The sequence below is a fragment of the Natrix helvetica genome (assembly GCF_964273705.1).
Source record: "Natrix helvetica genome assembly, chromosome: 3".
In the NCBI taxonomy this organism is placed as follows: Eukaryota; Metazoa; Chordata; class Lepidosauria; order Squamata; family Natricidae; genus Natrix; species Natrix helvetica.
The window spans coordinates 49,063,613-49,088,629 of record NC_138549.1 but is presented as its reverse complement, the minus strand read 5'-3'; the positions used below and the strand labels follow the sequence as shown (position 1 = coordinate 49,088,629).

At 40.9% G+C, this 25,017-nt stretch overlaps 1 protein-coding gene across 2 annotated transcripts in view; it reads right to left on the bottom strand.

Annotated features, from left to right (window-relative positions):
* Positions 1-5,914, bottom strand: part of PDHA1 (pyruvate dehydrogenase E1 subunit alpha 1) — a 46,186-nt gene extending 40,272 nt beyond the window's left edge. For both annotated transcript variants that reach the window (XM_081949555.1, XM_081949556.1), the window contains exon 1: positions 5,715-5,914. In XM_081949555.1, coding sequence (XP_081805681.1) covers positions 5,715-5,774 — 60 coding nt within the window. In that variant the 5' untranslated portion in view covers positions 5,775-5,914. The remainder of the gene's footprint in view (positions 1-5,714) is intronic.
* Positions 5,915-25,017: the final 19,103 nt, after the last annotated feature.

The window sequence follows — 25,017 nt, the reverse complement described above, 5'->3', positions numbered from 1 at the left end:
TCTAATTTGCTAGTTACTATGAATAAAAACTTTTTTTTAAATTAGCTCATTGATATAAATTTCAGAACAAAATAAAGGAATGTGGTTTAAAAAGATTAATTTATGACAAGAGCAACCTGGATGATGAGATCTAAACCTAAGTAGCTTAGAATTTGTGTTGCATGGTATTATTAAACTACATATTGTAAATTGATCTAAAATGATCTGAAATGAAAATATAATGCAATAACAATCTGGCACAGATTTATCCCTATATTAAAAGCTAAGCTTGAAATAGCATGCAGGTAATATGACTGTTTCCCCTGCAGCATTTGATAGCTTATGAGCGCCCTATAATAAACTTTCCTTAATACTGTTAAATTACACAGTGGAACAAAAATGTCTCCTTCAATAACACCTCCCAAGCCTGACCAAGTGCTTACTCTTTATGAGCATGTTGTAGGCTGAACACACTTTAAATATTCAGAGACACACTATCCAAGAATTCAAAAAGTAGAACTGAAAAATTCTGTTCTAGCTGTTTACTTGTTTACAAAACACACTCGTGATTAACTAAGCAATGGTTATTCAAATGTCTGGGTTTATACAAGACACTGAAATCTAAATGAAGTGTTCACACGATCGTGTAAATCTAAATATTTGCCTAATTTGTTGCAGGATCCAATCTGAGGCAGTCACTGGGACCAGATATTTAATTTTCCAAGCTTTTAGACTCCTGCTGGAGTCTGTCCTCAGGAAACTTCTCTCTCTCCAAATGTGTGTGACAGAGAAGCTATACAACACATTCTGGAGAGACATTCCTGAGGATGGGCTCCCGCACGAGTCCAAAAGCTTTGGAAGACTAAACCTCTAGTCCTGATGACCGACTCAGTTTGGATCCTGCAACATTATCCTAAGACAAGTATATTTGCCTTCATTCACCTAATTTGTGGTTCAGTTCTAATCTGCAAAAAGCCAGATGAGGATATGGCAGCAAAGATTCAGAAGTCTCATTCTAATGAATATGGGTTGCCTGAATATTTCCATGTACACTGTGCGCATTAGGCAAGTTGTATTTTGGCAGATTAATTTTATTATTGAACAACTATAGTGCTCTCAGTCAATTCAAAATGTTAATAAACCTCAAAACTGAAAATTTAAGAAAATAAAAGTGAGGTTTTGGCTTTCTTAGAATATCTATGTGTGCACAATTATTGGGCAAATATTAGTGTGCAGAATTAGGCAACTAAATAAAAAAATGAAAATTTGCCCATTTCACTTGTTTATTTGCATTTGTTAAACTGAGAATAATAAACAAACAACTGAAAATGTACAAAGAAACATTTCTGATATTTTAAAAAAAATCAGTGACCAATATAGCTACCCTTCTTTTCAATAACAGTCATAGGTCTTGCATTCATGGAGTCTGTCAGTTTCTTGATCTATTGATGATCAACTTTTTGTGCAGCAGCAACCTCCCCAGACACTGTTCAGAGAGGTGTACTTTTTTCCTTCACGATAAATCTCCCATTTAAGAAAGGCCCACAAGTTCTCAATAGAGTTTAGGTCAGGTGAGGAAGGGGGATATGTCATTATTCTTTCATCTTTAAGTGGAGTACTTGATGCTGTGACGGAGCATTTGTCCTGCATAAAAATTATGGTCTTCTTGAAAGACGCTGACTTTTTCCTGTACCTGTTACAGAAAGTGTCTTCTAAAAACTGGCAGTAGGTTTGGGAGTTGATTTTGAGTCCATCTTCAACCTGAAAAGGTCCAACTAGCTCATTTGTAATAATACCGGCCCATATCAGTACCCCACCTCCACCTTGCCGTCACCTGAGTCGAAGTGGGGTTCTGTGCCCGTTACTGATCCAACCACAGGTCCATCCATCTGGTCCATCAAGAGTCATTTCATCTCGACAGGAAGTTCTCCATGGGGGGGTGTGGGCTCTTAAGAGTATCACATGGACCCTGTCTGACAAACCATCTCCTTTGGATCAGAACCCCCACTGGAGGTGGGGCAAAGAAGGGCAGCGTCTCATCAGACCCAGAGGGAAGAAAAAGGTCCCTCGTAGGTCAGAGAAGAAGAATTCAAAGAAGGGGGGGAGACATTGAAGGGGTGGAAACGGAGGGAAATAAAAAGCAGACAAAAAGCTCCCTTGGTCCCGGCAGTGGTATAGGGAAAATTGTGAAAAGGGGAGGTGCCCCAACAAAAAAAGTGGGAGGGGGGAGCAGATAAAAGTGGTTTTGGAGGTTGTTAGTGGCATAAGGAAAATTGAAGTAGGAGATTATGCCCCAACAAAGAGAAATATAAAATATTCTTTTGATGGTGACCTGGGGAAAATTAAAGAGAGTGGATGTTTCAAAATAAAGAAAAGGGAGAAGACAGGAACAGAGAAGTCGGACAAAATGCTAGGAAAAAAACCAGATAACCAGATAACCAGAAACTATCATATGGGAAAATATAAAGTTAAGGTAAGGGCTTTATCCCTAAATATGATAATAAAATGGAGTTGCTAACTGATTGAATATGATAATGGAAAGATAGCTAAATAAAAGTTCATATATATGGAATATGGATAAATATGAAACTGATATGGGGAGCTTGTAAAGCAGAGGTTTGTGAGCCCCCTTTTTAACATGATAATTAAATTGAGTTGCGAATTATTTGAATATGACAATAGAAGGACAACTAAGCATGGGTCAAAATATATGAAACATGGACATATATAGAACTTTTAAGATGATGAACAAACTGAGATGTTTACCGCTTGTTATTTTATATAATGCATTAAGGGAAGTGTAACGAACATTGAACAGCGAAGATTGCCATCTAGAAGACAATTAAGGGTAATCTAATTCAAGTTATGGAAAAAATGGTGAGGGAACATGAAATATACCTACAATGGGAAAGTATTGTGATAAAAAGACAGAATCACAAATTGGGGGCATGTAAGGATGTATAATTATATATAGATAATGATGAGAATAGCTTGGAATTGTAACCAGGTCTACATCTCGACCAAAATTAGGTTGGGCGGGGGGGGGGGGAGGTTAAAAGCACAATGACTATATATGTATACTTTTCTGTTATATTGGGTTTTTTTACTAAAAAGGAGTAGAAAAACTAAATATGCATATTGAAAAGGAATTATAAATATCATCAACATAAAATGGCGCTCGCTCAGAGGCTGAAATACACCAAATAAATGAGACAAAGAGAGGGAAGTAGAGGAGAAAGGTAAGGGAAGAAGAGAGGGACATGAGAGAGGGAAAGGGGGGAGGGGAAGAGGAGGAGAAAATGAGGAGTGGTAAGGGGAGGGAGGAGGAGGAGAGAGGAAGGGGAAGTTGATTAGGGAAGGATGACAAGAGAGAAGAAAGGAAATGGGGGTGGGGAGAGAGGGAGAAGAAAGTGATGGATAAAGTACAAATATGGTGTATGGAGAGCAGAAGAGCCAATAATTGGTTTTTGGGAGTTGTTGGTAAGATGAATTGATATACACATTTAATAATACAATATGATGTTGGTTATGTAATAATATACATGTGATTATATGTTATGAAAATGAAAAAATAAAAAAAAAACTTTAATTTAAAGTTTTAATTAAATTAAATTAATTTTTAAAAAAGAGTAATTTCATCTCATCAGTCCATAAAATCTTTGAAAAATCTGTCATCAGATATTTCTTGGGCCAGTCTTGCCATTTCAACTTATGTGTCTTCTTTAGTGGTGGCCGGGTTTCAGCTTTCCTTACTTTGGCCATGTCTGTGATCACTGGAAACCTTGTACTTCTGGGATCTCCAGGTAAGTAGCAGTTCTGGAATATGACAGCGCTGGAAGATAACAGGTTCCTGGTAGCTTTACATTTGATTCTTCTCCAATCTTCGGCAGTAAATGTGCGTCTTTTTTTCTCATGCAAGGGTTTCATGCAACCCTGCTGACTATTTGCAACAAAATGTTTCAATGGTTCTGTGATCATGACCCAATATCTTAGCAATTTCAAGAGTGCTGCATCCCTCTGATTTTTTACAATGTTTGACTTTTCAGAGTCAGTTAAATCTCTTTTTTGGCTCATTTTGCCAAAGAAGCTGCCTAATAATTATGCACACCTTGACATAGGGTATTGATCTCCTTAGGCCATACCCTCCCTCATTATACAAATATACCTTATACACTTATATCCACTAAGCATTCAAGTTTATACAGCTTGGGGTGGGAAAATATGCATAAAATATGGTCAAAATATTCACTTGACTAATAATTGTGTACACAGTGTACGTCCGGTGTCCTACCATCCAAATGGAGTGGGAAAGAGCCTAGTCGGGTTAGAAACTCTTGTTCCTGATTTGCATTCACACACTGTATTAAGGCGATTGCTTAATCTATTAAATAAGTCAGTTAGAGTAACGATTCTCTACCTAGGGCCATATGGCTCCCTTGGGATGTTTCAAGTAGGTCACAAGTGAAAAATATGTAAGAGGGGAATCCATCATAGAAAAGGGGATCACAGAAAAGCAAAGTGTATTATACTGCAAACAGTCTTTATTGTAAATAAAAACATATATTCTATTTACAATCTAAGCGTATAGATATGAGGGGCAAATGACATGGGTTTTGAAATTTTTTAACTAGCATAGTTACTATGTATTTTAATTTGATTTATTTTCTCTCTTTTAAAATGTTCAGGTTTATTAGCTTTTAACATTCCTAAACTGCTAAACAACCTGGAGACTAGCTCAGAATAAGAAAAAGGTTTTAATACAAATTGGGGTCTGGTTTATCTCTTTTGTGAACTCCAAACAACCTTTTTCCTTACAATTATGCCCCTTCTGACATCAGACCTCATTTTAATCAATCATTTTAATGTGTGATATTATGGAATGCAAAGTATGTAACATGTTTGACTATATGTAAGTGATTTCCTATGCAAAGAGGAGGTTACTTTTATTCTGTCCAACCTTGCATTTTCTTTTTTGCATTAACAATAAAAATGAGTGAAACATGGAACTCGGGGTTCTCTCTTCCTTTTTCATAGAGTTCCTACTTTATCAGGGTACCCTAAAAACTGCTTTTAAATTATCTTCCAACTTAATTGCTTTTTGGGAAGGTAAACTGAGGCAGAACCTAAGGTCAGATCTGGCTTTCAGTGGCAAGCTTTTTCATCAGTAAAGGGACCTGGAAAGGGGGGCACAGAAGAAAAGTTACAAGTGGGCACTGGTGAAAACAGGTTGAGAAACATGCAATGTTTCTTAATTTTGACAATTTTAGATGTGAGGACTACACGTCCCAAAATTGCCCAGCTAAGGAAGCCTGCTGACTGAAGGATTCTGGGAGTTGAAGTCCATTCATCTTAAAGTTGCCAAGGTTGAGAAACACTTGGAACATGAAAGTACAAGAAGGAATAATCTGTGGGATTATTTTTTAAAAAAAAAATCTTGTAACGTCCACATCGAAACTGCCCACACCAAACCAATCGCGGCCCCAGCCGGGCCTTGCTTTCCTTCTCTTTTCTTATGAAAGCCAATAGGCAAAGTGCCCCAGCCCGATTGGGTGGCGACAGGATGCAACCAAATCCAGAGCTGGTGCCGACAGTGGAAGGAGAACGGAGCCGCTTTGCGCGCGCTTATGCAAGGCACCCACCCAGGACCGTGTGAATCCAGGGAGCCCCAGCTACAGGCAACCTGCTGTCTGCGAGCGGTGGCCATTGCCGACGCTTCCTGCCCCCGGGATACTCACCGGTCTTGAGGCGGCCGTACCTTGCAGCAGGCGGGAGAGGGCGGCCAGCATCTTGCGCATGGAGTGTGACGGATCCCCGCCGGCCGCAGGCTTCTGGAGCAAGGCCGGAGACGGAGTCTCCTTCAGGATTCGGCGTCTTGCCCTTCTTCGCAGCTGCCGGGCAGACGAGCCCTTTGCCCAGAGTGACAGCCGAGTGGCTCTCGCCTGCCCCCCTGCGGATCCCGAGAGCCGACAGTCGCCCTCCCCGGCGTGGTTGCCGCGCTTGCCTTCGACACGAGGGGGCAACAGTTCGAATGTGCAACGCTTCCCTTTTCTCCGCGTTTAAATGTGTGCCCAGCGAGCCTACGAGGAAAGCGCCGCTTCTGCCGGTTTTTCAGGATAGGATCGGATCGGATCGGATCGCACGATTCCTCCCTCGTGCTTCTGGTATTTCTCGTATTTCCACGCAGCTAATGAGTAACCAGAAGGCGTATTGTTCCTGGCTTCGGGGAGACGAGGATAAACGTCCTTTTTGCACCGTTGTAGGATGTAGATACACTAACCATGTGGTTATTTAGGTGTTATTTAGTTTGGTTGCTTTTTAAAGAAAGGAAGATAGGAAAAGTTAAATAGTAAAAGAATTATGCGTTTCTTTCTCCATATGGGTTTGGAGTTTTCACATAAAAAATGCCACTTGGAATATTTTGTCTGTAGGTGAAGCCACCACTTAAGATCCAATGTTTGTTTTGCTATTTAAATAATTTATATGATATTTTCTAATAAAAATACTGCCAGGATGAATTGCAGTTAGGTTTGTACAGCTCAGAATCTGAATTAATCCAATGAAACTGAATATGAGGCTACTGATATTCAGCTTTATTAGTGATCAAGAGTAAAGCCGGGCATTTTTAATCTCCTGCCTTAAACAGAGCAGGCAGAAAGAGAGAGAAAAAAAGAAAGGCCGTGCACTAACTAAAACTTTTTTTCTTTTTATAGTTTACATATAATCCAAGCATAACACATCATTGTGTTAGAAACATAATTTCTTATCCATTTGTTCATGCAAAAGCTCATGATTTTGCCAGCGCTTGGGAACAATAGGTCTCACGAGGAAAGAAAGGGAATTCACATTTTCCAGAGCTTGCTAGGGGTTGTTATCTCACATTAGGTTGTTACAGCAGACAGAATTCACATTTTAACGTTATAAGGTTACTTAGCAAGGCATTTAGCCTGGAGGCTTTATCTTTGCGGGTGGTGCATTAGATTACAACAGAGCTTCAGCTCAGAAGGAATAACAAAAGCTGAGTTAGGTTACACTCTGCGTATGCTCTTAATTCTTTCAGAACAATAGCATGCAAGAAGAGCAATAAAATAAGCTATGCAGCAATTTGTTTCAAAGCTGACTCACTTTCATCATTGCCTGCATCAACTTCCAGCTTGCATTTTGCCAAACAGAAGAAGGAGAGAGCTTGGTAAATTCCTAGGGAGGGGCGAGGGCTAAGGAATGCATGAGAGTCTTCTGCCACCAGAGAGGAGATATTCACCAAGGACAAGTTCTTAGAGTTACCAGCTGGTGTAGACTGTTTTCCCAAAGCAAAAGTACTGACTGTCAACTTGTAAAGCGCGAAAGTTCATAGTCCGCTCATTGGTGGATGCGATTTATGACACAGACTGAGGGGAGGGGAGACACAGGGGTAAAGTTCAGACACCATTAAAAGGAAATCAAATTTCGCTCCGCAGAAGAAGAAAATGCCAAAATGTTGCTCCTAATAAATGACTGGATTTCTTTTGAATTTTGTCTCGACGCTCGTAATTTACTTAGGGCATCTTTTGGAAACTTCACACTGACTGCAATTGGTGGACAATGAACTGTGGACAGCCCAGGGGTGAAAAGGGGTTTTTATCCAGTGGTGGGATTCTAATAATTTAACAACTGGTTCTCTGCCCTAATGACTGGCTAGGTAGGTGAGGCTAGGTGGTCATGTGATTGGGTGGGCATGGCCAATTTAGCAGTCCATTTTGCCTTTGTCCTTCCTAAGATGTACTTGCTCAACCTAAGGCATCTATTTATTTAATTAGAACCCCCTCCCCAAGGGAAAAAGAGCACAAACTTGCCTAACTTCATTACAACAACAGCTTCGTTAAAGTTCCTTAAAATATGCCACTAAATAAAGAATAAAACAGCATTTCCTTCAAAATAACTCCGCCGGAAGTTCTCCAGCTGGACAGATGTGGTGTGTGTGGGCTCTCAAGAGTCTCACATGCACCCTGTATGACAAACCATCTCCGAGATCTTTTTTAGATTGGAACCCCCCTGGAGGGGGAGCAAAGAAGAGGCAGCATCTCATCAGACCAGGGGGGGGGGGCAACAGGTCCCTCGCAGGTCGGAGATTTGCCCTCTGAATCAGAGTAGGGGCAGCAGCATAGCAACATATTGCACAAGAAGCTAATTTCCAGCCAAAGCAAATGAACAGAAGTGTGAGGAAGACATGAAAGACCGGTAAAAAAATTCATCTAACCCACAGCCATAAATCAAAGTTGGAAAAGGCAAAGAATTTTGAGAGCATGAATAATATCGATGGTCAGATTGGGAGAAAGAAAAAGGAAATGGAGGGTTGAAACACTAGCCCCCGCCCCCAAGCCATTTGTCTGAAACAATTCAGACAGAAAGGGAGAAAGCAGAGAAGTGACAAACTCAATCAAATACTAACTCTAAATTTGGCTTCCGACTTGAAAATATTGTGTTTTTAAAGGAGTCTAGGAGCATGAAGAAGTTCAAGTGTCTTTTAGCTAACGTATCTTAAGCAATCCCAATTAATGAGAGATAGAATGCAACAAGGGAGAAAGATCAAGAAAAAAGCACCATCTCCTCACTGACAACTGATAACCTAATCTTGCCTGTGTGGGAAATTCTAATTAACCAACTGTTGTAAATCAGAACTTGGAAAAGCAGGAGACGAAGAAGAAACATACCCAAGTTTTGGCTGTATGCAAGCTTGTTCCAATTAATATATTTTGAGCAGCTATGACAAACAGGTGAGGAGTGGCAAGGAAAGGAAATAATAATAGAGTCAAAAACTGGGAAATATTGTTGAAAGAAAAGTCCTTTTGGGTTCGGCTCCAAGTGGGGAAAAAGACACTGGAGACATGGAGGCTGCTTAGAAAGATGGTTTTAATGGTGGGCAGGACCACATGGCTTGAATCCTGAACAGAAAAGGTGATCACATGCTTCAATGTTGGTGGAGAAGAAAAGAAGGAAAGACTGAGATGCTGAGTCCCTGATTTTATGCCCTCTCTGGCCTTTGAGCTTAATTTCTAATTGGTTGTCAGACTCCCATGGGGCCATGCGGGGGCAACTATCTAGGCTGCGTTTTGAATCCAGGTTTGGTTGAGTTCTCAGATGCCATGTGGTGAGTTGGGTAAAAGGCCAATACTATCATGCCTTAATCCCATCACTCTGGAGTTGGAGGGGAGAACTCTTTATTATTTAAAGTGAACTAGCTCAGGTTTTAATGGCTCATTGACAAAGGGGGATGGGCATGAAGCTGCACGCAGCTATTCTGTCTTTTAAAACATGTTTATTTCTTTTCACATCCAGAGAAATATTCTGCTTTTTCAATATTTCCTAGGATATTTTATTTTTCTGGGAGAGGGCTGGGTGATAACTTTCCACAATCCCTCCTTTTTTTTTTCAAAACATGTGAGTAGAACGCACATGTTCTTGACAAAAGATTTTTTAAACAATTTCCTGATGGAAAGTCATTGAGAGAGACAGCACAAGGATCCCTTCAGTGGCTCCCAGAGAGCTTTCAACCATGAAGGTCTAGCAACCAGGGCACAATTTCTGGAAAGAAATTTACAATATCCAATTTTCCATGCCAATTAGTATCAGATATCACTTTCTGTGAGCTTCCAGACAGGTTTCAAGCAAGCAGAAATCCACAGCCATGCTTTTCCTTTAAGTTACAGGCTGCCCATTTTGAAGGGATGGTTTTTGAACCTGCCCTAGCTCTCAACCTAAGAGAAGCTTTGTGTGGAGATAAATCAAGGAGATAGTTTCAGTTTAATTCTGAATAGGTTCTCTCTCTCTCTCTCTCTCTCTCTCTCTCTCTCTCTCTCTCTCCCTCCCTCCCTCCCTCCCTCCCTCTCTCTCTCTCTCGCACGAGCTCTATGTACTATATGTATTGTTATGGATTTCTTAGAAGCTCAAGGTCGTCTTTTGTCTCCGCACCTCGACACCTGGCCGGAAGAAGAGGGGTGTACATGCCAGCGTGGAAGATGAAGATTGGACCATGTGATGAATTATGGGGTGTGGGGATAGATGATGAACTTTTAACTTGGGGAATTCACCGGATGTACCTTAGAGTTGAAATTTCAACAGCATAATGCCAACATGCCTGTCTTATTAAATTGGAGTTTTAAGGACTACTTTGCCTTGGACAATGATTTAATTCTGCATGATATTTGGAACGCTGACATTATTTCAACTCTCCCTTAAAAATTTTTTCTTTCATCGGGGTACTGAATCCCAGCTCTGACCCAACCCTGGGCAGGACAAAATTTCAGTGAAGATGGAGGAAGGAAAGAATGCAGCAGAGAAAGCTAAGGATGATGGATCGCTTATTTTTGTCTAAACCATCTATGCACCTTCTAAAGAAATAGTTCAACAGGCAGAGGCGAAGCAAAGGGAGCTTCAGCAGGGCGCCTGGCGAAAGGAACCGAAACCAAGATTTCCCTCACAGATGGAGTTTGATCTGCGGGAGGAAGTTTCGGGATTTATTGCTTCTCAGGAATGCCTGCTGGAAGGAGGGCGGCCCCCCAAGGGAACTCTGACAGACAGCTGGAGCATGGGGAGAAGAGCAAATGAATGGAGATCTCAGTCGCTATCACGCAGCCAGTCTTTGATGGGCCTTCCGGACCAATTCCGACGCCTAAATGTGAGTGAACAAAAACCCCTGGGGCCCCAGAACCACCCGGGTGGAGCCTAGCAAAGCCCACATTATCCTTTCCCAGCAGAGAAACTGCTGCGCAGTGGAGCGGAGACCTTGGTTCTTTCCACACAGCCGGTTCAACCACCAGCACCCCCTCCTCCTCCCACACCCCCAAGGTTCTGTGCAACCTATGATGGCAGCCGAGACAAACTAGCTTACTTTATGAATCGAGTGTTGGCATACGTTGACCAAGTAGGCCCACAATACCTGACGGATCGAGAACTGATCCAAGAAATAGCAGAGGGGATGAATGAAGGAGAGGCAGCACAATGGATAGGGGAACTCCATGAAGAAGCAGCTCCTGAGTTAGATGACATAACGGGGTTCATCCAACTGATGCGGGCCCGATTTTACGATGTGGCCCAACAGGTAGATGCTGAAGACCAGATCCAGGAATTACGACAGGGGGGTCGGCCGGTCAAAGAATTAGTTTGGGAATTCCGGAGAATAGCTGGAAGACTACGTTACTGGCCAGAGAGACTATTGGTCTATATGTTCAAAAAGGCCTTAGATCCCAAACTGAAACAAGCTTGTGCCGTAAGGGGGACCCCAGATCGTATCCAAGAATGGTACACCACTGCAATCATACTGGACCACGAGATTAATACCTATCCAAAGCCTGGTACCAGAACCCCTGAAAAAAAACCGTTAGCCCACCGAACGCAGAGGCAGCAAACTGAAAAGCTCCCGCCAACCCCTCGTTCCTGGGGCCCCAAAATAAAGTGCTACCGTTGTGGTCAGCTTGGCCACCGGGCATCTACATGCTGGGCTCCAGCCCCAGTTCCACAACCACGCCAACCACCTGCCAGCACAGTCAAGAAAACCACCAGAAAACCACCAGAAAAAAGTCGTCTGGCACAACAGCCAGCAGGGGCAGAGAGCGGAGCCACTGAAAACGCCCTGGCCACCTCAGAGGAGGAAGAGGAAGGAAACCCAGAAGACGACCCAATGGTGAGTGCACCTATCTGCCCCTTCCAAATAAAAGCCAAACTCCAAATACAGAAAACGGGGGTAGAAGGGGAAGTTGGGGTGATTATAGATACCGGCTGCACCCGATGCTTAATCAGCATGTCAATAGTGGAGCAACTAGGTATACGCACCAGACCCCTGAAACAACCCATTCCGTTTGAGCAAGTGGATGGAACCCTAATTGGGGGAGCTCCGGCTACAAAGATCACTGAGTTAGTAAAACTGGTGATAGGCCGCCACTATGAGTTCCTCAGATTCATCGTGGCCCCTGGAATGCAGGAGTCAGTTATCCTAGGGCTTGCATGGTTGGACAAGTGGGAACCTACCATAAAGTGGGAGGATGGCGTTAGAAAGGTGACTATTGGACTTGGCCCGTTACCACCAGTGGAACCAAAAGGCCACCCAGGAACATTGGAACCTAACAGCCCAACCCATCCAGAACCTGCAGCAACCGCAGCAGACACTAAACTTCCGGGAATCCAACGAGTCCCAAAGATCTATTGGGATCTGGCAGAGGTGTTCAGTGAGGAAGACGGAAACTACCTTCCACCTCACCTCGCCACAGATTGTGCCATAGAGTTCAAACCTGGGGTAACCTTACCAAAGCCCAAAATGTACTCTATGACGCCTAAAGAGATGATAGAATTGAGGAAGTACATCGACACCAATTTGAAAAGAGGGTTTATTGAACCAGCAAAATCAAAAGTAGCGGCCCCAGTGCTCTTCAGGGAAAAGAAAGATGGGGGGGTTCGCCTCTGTGTGGACTTACGAGCTTTGAATGCGGTATGCGAAAAGAATACCTATCCCCTCCCTCTCATGAAAGATATGTTGAACCAGTTGGCTAAGGGCAAGATCTTCACCAAGCTGGATTTGAGAGAGGCGTATTACCGTATACGAATCCGGAAAGGGGATGAGTGGAAGACCGCTTTTAATACTCCCTTAGGCAGCTTCCAATATAAAGTCATGCCTTTCGGACTACAAGGAGCACCCGCAGTATTCATGCAGTACATAAATGAAGTGCTACACGACCACCTGTACCGCGGAGTACTCGTTTATTTAGATGACATCTTGATCTTCTCTGAGACCATGGAAGAACATGTGAAACTGGTACTGCAAGTCCTGAAAAAACTTCTAGCTGCCAAACTTTATGCAAAATTGTCAAAGTGTGAATTCCACAAGACCTCGCTAGATTATCTGGGATATCGTATCTCCAATGAAGGAGTAGAAATGGACCCAGAAAAAATGAAAGCGGTGTTAGATTGGAAACCTCCAAGCACTCGCAAACAATTACAAAGCTTCCTTGGATTTGCAAACTTTTATAGGCAGTTTATTCCAACCTTTGCTGAAATTGCCCTACCATTGACTGACCTATTAAGAACGGGGCCTTCCCCTACTAAACCAAAAGCAAACCAACCATTAAAATGGACAATCAACTGTCAAAAGGCTTTTGAGAAATTAAAACGGCTCTTTGCCCAAGAACCCATATTGCAACACCCCGATCCAGAGCGACCTTTCATAATCCAAACGGATGCCAGTGATGTCGCGATAGCCGCGGTGCTACTACAAAAGAATAAAGAAGGCCACCTCTTACCATGCGCTTACATCTCCAAGAAACTCACCACTACGGAAAGAAGGTGGCCCATTTGGGAGAAGGAGGCATTCGCGATCAGGTGGAGCATGCTCACCTGGAGGCATCTCCTGGAAGGGGGGGATATACCGTTCGAGGTATGGACTGATCATAAAAACCTCGAAACTCTCCTTGCCCATCGAAAGTTATCCCCCAAACAGGTCCGTTGGGCCCAATATTTCCAAAGGTTCAAATTTGAAATTAAACACATCCCCGCAGGGAAGAACTTGTTAGCAGATGCACTGTCGAGAAAACCCCAGTTTGACAGTAAGAAGGAAGAAATTTTCCACCCCATCATATCTCCTTCTCACCAAAAGGCAGCTCAAGTCACCAGTCGAAGCCAAGATAAACTGAGAACCGAACTGAAAGCAGCCCTCCAGACAGACCCATGGTTCAACAACAACAAAGACATCCTAACGATTAATGATGGCGTAGCCTGGAAGGGATCCAAACTGTACGTCCCTGCAGAAATGAGATTGCAAGTGCTACAGCGGAGTCATGATGCGAAACTAGGAGGTCATTTCGGATTCCTGAAAACTCTCCACCTCGCTAGACGTCAATTTTGGTGGCCAAAGATGAGGTCGGAGGTGGAAGATTATGTAAAAAACTGTGCTACTTGTGCAACAATGAAAACCTGTCCGGGAAAGCCCCCTGGACTACTACAACAAGTGGCCAACCCTAGCCGACCATGGGAAGAGATAGCAATGGACTTCATTGTCGAACTTCCAGATAGCAGTGGTAATAAAGTAATCTGGACAGTTATTGATTTGTTTTCCAAGCAAGCACACTTTATCGCTTGTTCAAGCCTACCATCCGCAAAGAAATTAGCGAAAATGTTCGTGAAACACATTTATCGCCTACATGGAGTTCCAAAAAGGATCATTTCAGATCGCGTTCAATTCACCGCCAAGTTCTGGAGAGAATTCCTAAAATCGATCGGGTCCACGCAGGGACTCAGCTCAGCATTTCATCCCAGCACAAATGGGGCAGCAGAGAGGGCCAATGCGATGGTGGAACAGTATATCCGGTGTTATGTGGACTATCAGCAAGACAATTGGTCGGACTTGCTACCTTTCGCTGAAGTAGCATATAATAATACGGTTCACAGCAGTACCGGATTAACTCCTTTCCAGATTACCAGTGGCATGGAATTCGTTCCCATGCCTGAACTACCTAAGGAACCTCCCTCATCCATGTCCCTGAATGAATGGCTGGAGGCACTAAAGAAGGGATGGGAGAATACCAAAAAGGCGCTAACAGATGCGGCAGAAGCCTACAAGAAGCAAGCTGATAAACATCGTTCCCTACAACCCCCCTTTCGAGTGAGGGACAAAGTTTTTTTGTCTACTAAATACATAAGATTAAAGATGCCTAGTAAGAAGTGAAAAAAATATTAGATTCCAGGCTGTATAGAGGTCGTTTACAATATTTAGTGCATTGGAAGAGATACCCTTTGTCAGAAGCTACGTGGGTGAAAAGTTGAGATCTGAAAGCAGATAAATTAATGAAGCAATTCCATGAGAAATTCCCTGATAAGCCAAAGGGTCCCCCTGGGGGAGGAAGAGGTGGTTAAATTTTGATAGTTAACATTTATGTTATTCTCTTTTCAGGAAACGTTTTTCTCTTGAGGAGAGGCCGCCTGTCAGGCCTGTAATTCTGTTCCTTTTAGGAACTTTGGCCTGCCACATAATTAAAACATATATATTATGCTGTTTCATTGGTATAATAGTTGGGAGGGGGGAATAGAAAGGAGTAGGATTGTGGAATGTATTGTTTGGATTTCTTAGAAGCTCAAGGTCGTCTTTTGTCTCCGCACCTCGACACCTGGCCGGAAGAAGAGGGGTGTACATGCCAGCGTGGAAGATGAAGATTGGACCATGTGATGAATTATGGGGTGTGGGGATAGATGATGAACTTTTAACTTGGGGAATTCACCGGATGTACCTTAGAGTTGAAATTTCAACAGCATAATGCCAACATGCCTGTCTTATTAAATTGGAGTTTTAAGGACTACTTTGCCTTGGACAATGATTTAATTCTGCATGATATTTGGAACGCTGACACATATATTTAAAGTAGATTTAAGCATATTTAAAGCAAGATAGAATTTATAGCCACTTCTTTTACTACTGCATATTAGAAAAGTTACCTACCTTTAAATTAGGAATTGTCAATAAATAATAACCTTTAATTAATTTAATTAACTGCATGTATCGATTTATATATTTATGAACTTTTAGCAAACATATTATATAGTGAAAAGTGTAATAGATTATTTAATAATTTTATATTATAAATAAGTATCTATTTCTTTCCATTGCTCCCTCTTCCCCTTTAAATTGATTCAGTCTATAGCTTTTTATATAATTGTCTAAAATTGATATCAAGGGTTGAATTTAATCAGTGACCTATATAATCGATTTCAGATCTCTTTTTTTTTCTTAAGAGAGAGAGAGAGAGAGAGAGAGAGAGAGAGAGAGAGAGAGAGAGAGAGAGAGAGGCGCGTACCTAGGGAAAGACCTGGTGTGAAAATCAGAAACCTATGGTATTGTGGAATAATTTTTTCAAAAAGCTAAAGATGGCAAACACATCCACAGCTACCAAAGCCTTAAAGAAAACATAGCCAGCGGTAGCCTCTCCAGCAGGACAAAAGTTAACAACAGACCTGTCGAATAGTGAAAAACCAGGATCGGCACCAACCCTCCAAAGCCTACAAACTTCATTAAACATGATTCAGGAATTTATGATAAAAACACAAGAATCAATAGCTAATAATCATGATGACATGAAAGGCGATATAGGGGAAGTGAAAGGCGATATAGGGGAAGTGAAAGGCGATCTAGCGGAAGTGAAAGGCGATTTAGGGGAAGTAAAAGGTGATATAAAGAAGTTGGATGACAGAATGGGGAAAATACAGGAAACAATAGCTAAAAATGAGCAGAAGATAAAATGATAGAAACTAAGACAGAACAAACTGAAAAGAAATTGGAAGAAACACAAGAAAGACTGACAGCAGTTAACAGAGCTCGGGGAGGCAGTAGTCCACTTAGAATTAGAATGATCCTCTTTCTATTTAAGATTTCAGAACATAGTAGAGACAAAAGATGAGGATCTACCAAAACTCATGAGTGATCTTCTAGCTAACCAACTGCAAATGGACAAAAGTGAACTGAGGAACAATATCGATGAAATCTATAGAGTACATACAAACTATGCACGAAGATACAAGTTTCCCCGTGAAATACACATAAGATTTGCAAAAAAAACTGTCAGAGATGAAATTTACAAAAGAACAAGGGATGAACAGATTGTCCATAAAGGAAAAGAAGTCATAACCCTTAAACAAATACCAAAGAGAATCAGAGAGCAAAGACGGAATTACCAATTCCTCTCTACACAACTGATAAAATATAAAATAATGTTTCGCTGGTTGATACCGGAAGGCATGTTAATATCTTGGCAAGATAAGAAAATAAGGATTGACACCGTAGAGAAAGCCCGGGAATTCTATGAACACTATATAGAGGGTGAATCAGATAGCAGAGAGGAGTTGGAAACCCAAAGCCAAGAGGAGCAGCCAAAGGAGGAAAAAGGACTGGACCAAGATGTGAGAAAGAAGACCGATACAGCAGCCCAGGAAAGAGAAGGAGTGAAGACGAAAACCAAAAGGAAACAAAACCAAGTAAAGGACCGAAGGCGATAAACTAGTAACAGGATGGAGGAGGAAGTGAAATTAATATCAGTCAATATAAATGGATTAAATTCACCTATAAAAAGAAGACAAACAATTTCTAAGCTCCAAAAACAAAACATGGACATCACGTGCCTACAGGAAGTTCATATTGAAAAAGGAAATGGCAGTATCCTGGATTCTCCAAAATTAGGAAAACTACATTTGGCCCTGGCTGATACAAAGAAAAGAGGAATTGCAGTATATATAAAGGACTGGCTAAAACCCAAACAGGGATACGCAGATGAAGAGGGAAGAATATTATTAATCGAAGTATTAATAAAACAAAGAAGAGTATTAATTGCAGTCATATATACACCAAACACGAACCAGAAAGAATACTATAATAAACTACATAAACGGATTGCAGAACTGGAACTGGATAACATATGTCTACTAGGGGACTTCAATGCAGTGGTAGATCCAAAGAAAGACTATAAAACAGATAATTAAAAAAAAATATGAAAGGAGAACTCTACCAAATACATTCTTTGAAATGACCCAAGAATTAAATTTAAAAGAAGTTTGGAGAGAAATCAATCCACAGAAGAGTCAATACACATTCTTTTCAAACCCCCATAATTCATGGTCCAGGATCGACATGGCGTGGATGGATCCAGAAATGGAGAAAGATGTAGAAGAGATAGAAATAACACCGAACATGTGGGCAGACCATAACCCATTAACAATTAAATGGAAAGGAGAAGCAAAAAGGAAAAAGAGATGGACCATGAATCAGCGGGTTGTAAAAGAAAATAATTACGTACAGTATATGGAAAAAGAATTAGCACTCTTCCTAAAAGAAAATTGGAATGAACAGACAACTATTCAAAACCTACGGGATACTACTAAAGCTTATGTACGAGGCATTACAATAGCATATACAATAAGAAGAAATAAAGATTAAAAGAAACTATATACTGAGCTTCAGAAGAAACTGGGGAAATTAGAATATAAACTTCAGAAAGAACCTCAAAACCAAGAAGCTAAAGAAGAAAAAGAAATAATTAAACATAGATTAAACTTAATTACACAAGAAGAAATGGCCCAGAAAATTAGATCATGTAGGCAAAATTATTTTGAAAATGCCAATAAACTCGGGAGATGGTTAGCTTATAAACTAAAAAAAGAGAAAGAAAAGAAAATAATACAGTAACTAGAGGATGAAAAAGGGGTGATACACCACCAAAAGGAGGGAAAAAAATATAGCAGTAAGATACTTCCAAGCATTGTACTGTCGAGAGGAGATAGAAGAGGATATTAAAAGATATCTCCAGAGGAGAAACCTTCCAACCCTACCGGAAACAACAAAAGAAACATTAAATGAGAAAATAACTAGGCTAGAATTAAAAAGGGCAATTCAAACTACAGAACCCAGACTAAACTACAGATATCACTAATTGGCAGAATCTCAACTATCAAAATGAATATACTACCCAAATTACTCTATCTCTTTCAAACAATAGCAATTAAATTAGAGAAATTTTTTTTCGAACAACTAAATAAAATGATATCCAAATTTATTTGGTCAGGGAAAAAACCGTGTATCAAATACAAACTTCTACAAGATAGTAGAAACAGAGGCAGTTTTGGGCTGCCAGATTGGGAGCTATATTACCAGGCGGCAGCCCTAACATGGTTAAAAGACTGGATCCAATTAAAAAATAAAAGAATCCTTATCCTAGAAGGACATGATCTCCAACTAGGCTGGCATGGCTTCCTCTGGGAGGGAAAGACTAAATCCCACTCCTACTTTCAGAGACATATAATACGGGATGCTTTGTTTAGGGTCTGGGAAAAAAGAAAAAGAAAACACTACCTGAAAATCCCAAACTGGTTATCAACCATGGAGGCAATGACATATCCGTTTACTATAGACCTTAGTAAAATGGTAAGATGCGCAGACCTCTTAGATGGAAAAGGAGAATTAAAATCAGTACAAGATCTGAAAGCACAGGGAATAAATATAGAATGGTGGCCATACCTACAAATTAAAACAAGATTCAAAAAAGATCGGGAACAATACGGAATATATGAGACACAAGTGGAATTAAATAAAATATTACTAGGAACGGGAGGAAAAACGATCACTAGATTATATAATTTTCTTTTAAAATATAAAATGGAGGAAGAGACGGTAAAGGAGACAATGATTAGCTGGGGAAGGAATTTTGGCCACAATATAGAGTTAGAAAAATGGGATAAACTGTGGGAAAGAAATTATAAATTTACGAAGACAGCAGTTTACAAAGAAAATCTCTAGAATGTTTTATAGATGGCATTTGCCTCCAGCGAGATTGGCCAAAATGTACCCAAATTTATCCCCTAATTGTTGGAGATGCAATTACAAGCCTGGAACATTTTATCACATGTGGTGGACGTGCCCCAACACAAGGAAGTACTGGTGCAAAATTCGAAAGTGGCTGGAAGAAATTACTGAGCAAAAAATAGAACTCAAACCAGAAGCATTCTTACTAGGACTACTGGATCAAAAAATGGAAAAACAATCTCAATATATAATCATACATATACTCACAGCAGCCAGGGTTGCCTTCGCACAAAATTGGAAAGAAACTAATACACCCTCAGATGAAACTACAATCAGGAAAATACTTGAGGGTGCAGAAATGGACAAAATGACAATAGAACTAAAAGAAAGAGAAGAATCGGACTTTTATAATGTTTGGAATAAAATATACAAGTGGCTAGAAATCAAAAGCCAAAACAGGAAATAGAGAATACAAATAGATGGAGATACAAAAAAATGAATATTACTATAAGTGTTTATACTATGCTTGTTACATCATAGGACAAGGCTATAGTAATAGGAAGGCAATGCAGAAGGGAGAATTATATAAACTAGGCAGGAAAGCCGATATTGAAAGCTGCAAAATTACTCTATATTGTTATGTATGTACCATGTTTTGTTTTATTGTGGTTTTTTTCCTTGTTGTGTCTTTTTTTACTGTTTTTAAATATTAAAACATTCAATAAAAATTATTTTTTAAATAAATAAATAAAACTGTAACTTAAAACCCTCAAGATTTGGGAAAGAGAATGACTCTAAAAGCCATTAGCATTGCATTTCTCTGAATGCACCATATACCTTTACATCAACTTTATGTAAGTTGATTTCTGATGCATTTAACTCATGGAAAGACATTTCAGCAATATTAATCTGCATTTCTTACTTTTATTTAAAATGAACAGATTTCAAATTATATAAATCCCATTGAGATCGCCTATAGGCAAACAAACAAAACCCCCACCGATTCTCTCTCTCCCTCTCTCTCTCTCTCTCTCTCTCACACACACACACACACACACACACACACCACGAGAGCAATCTGCTTTGAAAGGTAAAAATTCTACATAAAGTAAACGTTACTGATGTTTCGAATTCCCAAGGGAGTCCCAATGGTGGTGCCTCAATCAGCACCTGCTCGCCCTGCCCTCCACCTTGGGATGCACATCCAGCCTGTGACAGGGGGATGTGCTGCTTCCGGGCCAGGAGGGTGAGCAGGTGGCCCTCAGAGACCACCACACTGGGGCGCTGTGTGCCTGACCAGGCACTTTCTCTCAGGCCTCCCACCTGGAGCCCCACAGAAGCTGAGAGGTGGGCCTGAAAGGTGGCTGAGTTTCGCCATGCCCCCCCACTGTTATCCTTACCTTCACACCTTATCAGGTGAGCGGACAGCTGGGAGGCCAGGCACTCCCACACTCCACCCTGACCGGGCGGGCAGGTGAAGAAGGACAGGCTGGCAGAAGGGTGATGTGGCAAGTGAAGCCCAGAAGCTGTGGAGAGTCTCAGGAGGGGCAAGATGCAGCAGCTCAGCCCTGGCTCACTTTCCTCTCTGCCACTAGCTGCGGGAGGAGGAGAAGGGCAGACGGGAAAGCTGAACTTCTACCAAGCCCAGAGCAGGGCCCGAAAGGGAGCTGTGCCTCGCTGTGTCCAAGCCCCCTCCAAGGCAGCCCTTCAACCTAGCACAGCGGGCCTGGAGCTGGTCTTCCTCCGCCTTCGGCCTTACCTCAGGCCAGGTGAGGAGTGGCTGGGAAGAAAGGGGAGGCAGTGGTGGGATCAGTCAGTTCACCAAACTGCAGAAAATTTAGCTATTGGTTCGTGTGAACTGGCTGAATCCTGCCACTGGTTTTACCTAATCTAAGTTAAGTTACATGAACATAGATAATAATGTTAACCCCTTTACTGCTTTTGGACAGCTTGTATCTATCATCTGCCTGCCTGCCTGCTTGCCTCTATCTATCTATCTATCTATCTATCTATCTATCTATCTATCTATCTATCTATCTATCTATCTATCTATCATCTATCTATCTATCTATCATCTACCATCTATCTATTTATCATCTATCTGAAAAATGAAGCTACTATATAGTTATAATAAATCAGCATAAGCATGTTTAACCTAAAGCATAAAGACTCATAAACACAATGGTAGCAAAACTTTTCCTTTATTTCCACTGTTCTGTCCTTGCTAAATTCACCTATCTTCCAATAAAACAGACAATGTGCATACCGTATTTTTCAGACTTTAAAACGCACCTTTTTCCCTAAAAAAAGAGGCTGAAAATCTGGGTGCGTCTTATACACTGAATACATATTTTTTGCCTCCCGAAACCCTGCCCCCTTCACCAAAATGGTCATGCATAGCTTGTAGGAGGCTTTCAGAGAGCTCCTGGAGGCTGGGGAGAGCAGGAATGTACAAAAACGTTTGCTCAATTTTGCCCCCCCCCCCAGCCCCCAGGAGCACTCTATAAGCTTCCTAAAGGCTATCCATGCCCTTTAAAAAACCAGGCCCGTTTTCACAAAAAACGGGCCATTTTGGGGAGGTTTGCAGAATGCAAAACTTTTTTAAAAAAATTTGCTTCTTCAAAACCTTGGTGCATCTTATACTCTGGTGTGTCTTATACTCCAAAAAATGATGCTTTATTAAAGGAACAGGATGAGTGAAATGGGGAAAAATAGAAATACATTCAATAAGAACCCAAATACAAAATAAACAGCGTTGAGTTGCTGGTGAGCAATCAACAAATAGAGATAAATCTAAATCTCACCAGCAATGCTGTGTGTATGGGATGTGGATTTTGTTCTCGGATGAATGTGTGCCATCGATTAAGCTGGATTCTTCCTAGTGCGTCTGTTTCTTCCAAATGATAATGTGACTGCAGTATCTGATGAGGCTTCCGGATCAACTTCCAAACAATTCAGATTGGTATTTGGCCCCAGCCACTTGATGGGGCCAGAGGACAACAGTATATACACAAATTATATATGACATCCATAGTGAATTAGTAAATTAAAAAAAAGATACATGTTTTCTGTTGCTGTCCTTTTTGCTCTTATTCACTGTAGTTACACAAAGAAATTAAATGTAGGAGAAGCTTGTGCTAGTTTAAAAGATAGATTAGTAAGATATTGTATGATATTTGTTCTGAAATATAACTTTGAATAATTCTAGATACTAGACATGTATAAAAGATAGAATTCCAGATTTGGAAGGAACCGGTGGTATAAATGTGGTGAATGGGGTGGCAACCACCATGGAGCCTGCAGAAACAAGGGCCACTGTGCTCTACCTGTTGCCTGTTTTTTCTCTTAATCAGCCAACAAACCTGATCCCACAGAAAGGGTTACCTTATTTTGCCTGTAAATAACCTTGGTGACCACCAGTTGGCACAAAAAAGTAGCAATTTTCTATATCTTGTTGCAACTGAGTCTGATCATTGTCTGTGTCTGATGGTTCTTTGGAAAAAGGAGCAATAGCAGAATAGTGGCGCTCAAGAAAGGAGTCTGAATGGTCAAAAAAGTGGCAACTCCAAATCTCAACCAACAATGCTCTGTTCTGCACATTGGTAAAAAAAAATCAGAACACCAAATACAAGCTAGGTGGATATGATCTCGTTGATAACCCTCGCTCTATCAAGGACCTTGGAGTACTCATATCAAATGATTTAAGTGCTAGAGCTCACTGTAAAAGGATCGCCAAAAAGGCATTAAGAGTTGTTAACCTAATCTTACGAAGCTTCTCCTCCGGTAATATCATATTGCTAACTAGAGCATACAAAACCTTTGCCAGACCAATTCTCAAACACAGCTCATCTATCTGGAATCCTCACTATATATTGGACATTAATACAATTGAGCGAGTCCAGAAATATTTCACGAGAAGAGTACTACACTCCTCACAACAGAATACCCTACACAATCAAAACTTTAACCTTAAAATGTCTACTATTGATCTCATCCCTTTCCTAAGAGGTCTGTAAGGGGCATGCATAAGCATAAGCACACCATTGTCCCTATCCTCCTGTCCCCATTTATTTGTACCCATTTCATTCATACTCCTGTTTATTCTTATATCTATTACCTTGTAAATGATTGACAAATCAAATAAATAAAATAAATAAATAAAAGAGAAAAGAGGCATTGGAGCTAATATCAACAATTCCTCCTCTCTACTGCTATATGGAGTCTGCCATGGCTTCAGCCAGCAGCATCTTATATGGGACACAAAATCCTTAAATGCCCTGGCAGCTTTCTTGGCAATCACTGTGGGCTGCTCTCTTCTTCAGTTTTCCTTTTTCCTTCTTCCTTGAGAAAAAACAAGGGAAGAGGCACAAGCCTCTTTGTCACCCAGCATACTTCTGGGTGTCACCCAGCATACCCACCCTGCTGGGTGACAAACACTGCACTGCCCCTAGATAGCTGCAGAGATGGATGTACTCTAAAACTATTATTGTTGAGTGTTCCCTTTGTTTTTTTCTGGTATAGTGTTTCTCTTCCATTTCTCCCACCCAAATGTAATTGCTGTAGTGGGGGGACTTGAGTCCTCTCATCACTGGCAAGGTTGTGGGGTGCAGAATGTGTTGCTTAACCCCATGGAAGGCTATAAGAAAACTATTCCAAAAGTTTGTACCATTAAATCCACTCCCCTGTGCCAAGCAGGAATGTTAATTAAAGTAATCTCAAACAAATAACCCTTTCCTTGTTTCAGTATCATATAAAGATCAGTCTATCAGGGTGGGACGGATGAGGGAACATCGAAGCAATTTGTCAATGCCCAGCTGTTAATGAATTGAGAATCCCCAAAAGCTTTGGGAGTGGCATGAGTTTTGAACAATCATAAATATTCATCTCTTCTATTCAGTTTACTAATGGTTTTCTTTTGTTTGTGCTAAAAATTTACAAAACAACCTGCTTTTTCTTAAACATTCTGCAAAACAGATGTTGAGAATTTCTCTTCAATATAGTCACTTTCTTGTCTGAAAGCATGTCAACCCTGGAACTCTAAACTGGGCTTCAATTGTTTCTTATGGATATATAGGAGAAGATCTGGCAGAGACAGGGGAGGGGTAAAATGAGGGATCACTTTAGAGTCAGAAATAAACCATGTCCAACCCCGCTTTAACTGCTATTGAACTTTATTTAGCTCAAACCAGCTGCTGATTTTTAGTTGAGAAGGTTTCTCTGGATCAGCTTTTAGCAATAAATCATTTAAAACGAACATCCCATGTGGATCTGGGTTTTTTTGCACCTGACAGGATGCTAAGATAGGAAATATTCAATTTTTTAAACTATAATTTGCCGAGCATGAGAGAAAATTTTGGAGGAATGTAAAAGAACAGAAGCCATAAACTGGTATGAAACTATATCTTAGAAGTAAAGGATTATTAATGAATATACTGATTTAAATGTTTACTGTAGTCAGAAAATTACCCAATTTATTAATATGTAAGGTCCTGCCTCTCCCTTTTGTTCAAGAAAGCATGGACTCTTGAAACTTTAGCATTTCAAAAGGAAACTTTTATTGAAAGGAAGTGAATGCAAGACACTATAAAGCAGGGTCTGAGTTCCCCCCAGGCAATTCTATTAGGATAAAGTGGTTAGAAACTTCTCCTCTCAGTTTGATGTTGAATGAACCAGTCCACATGTGTGAAGATGTTGTGGAAACTGTCGTCCTGAGAAAGATAAGGAGTCTGTCAGGGTTT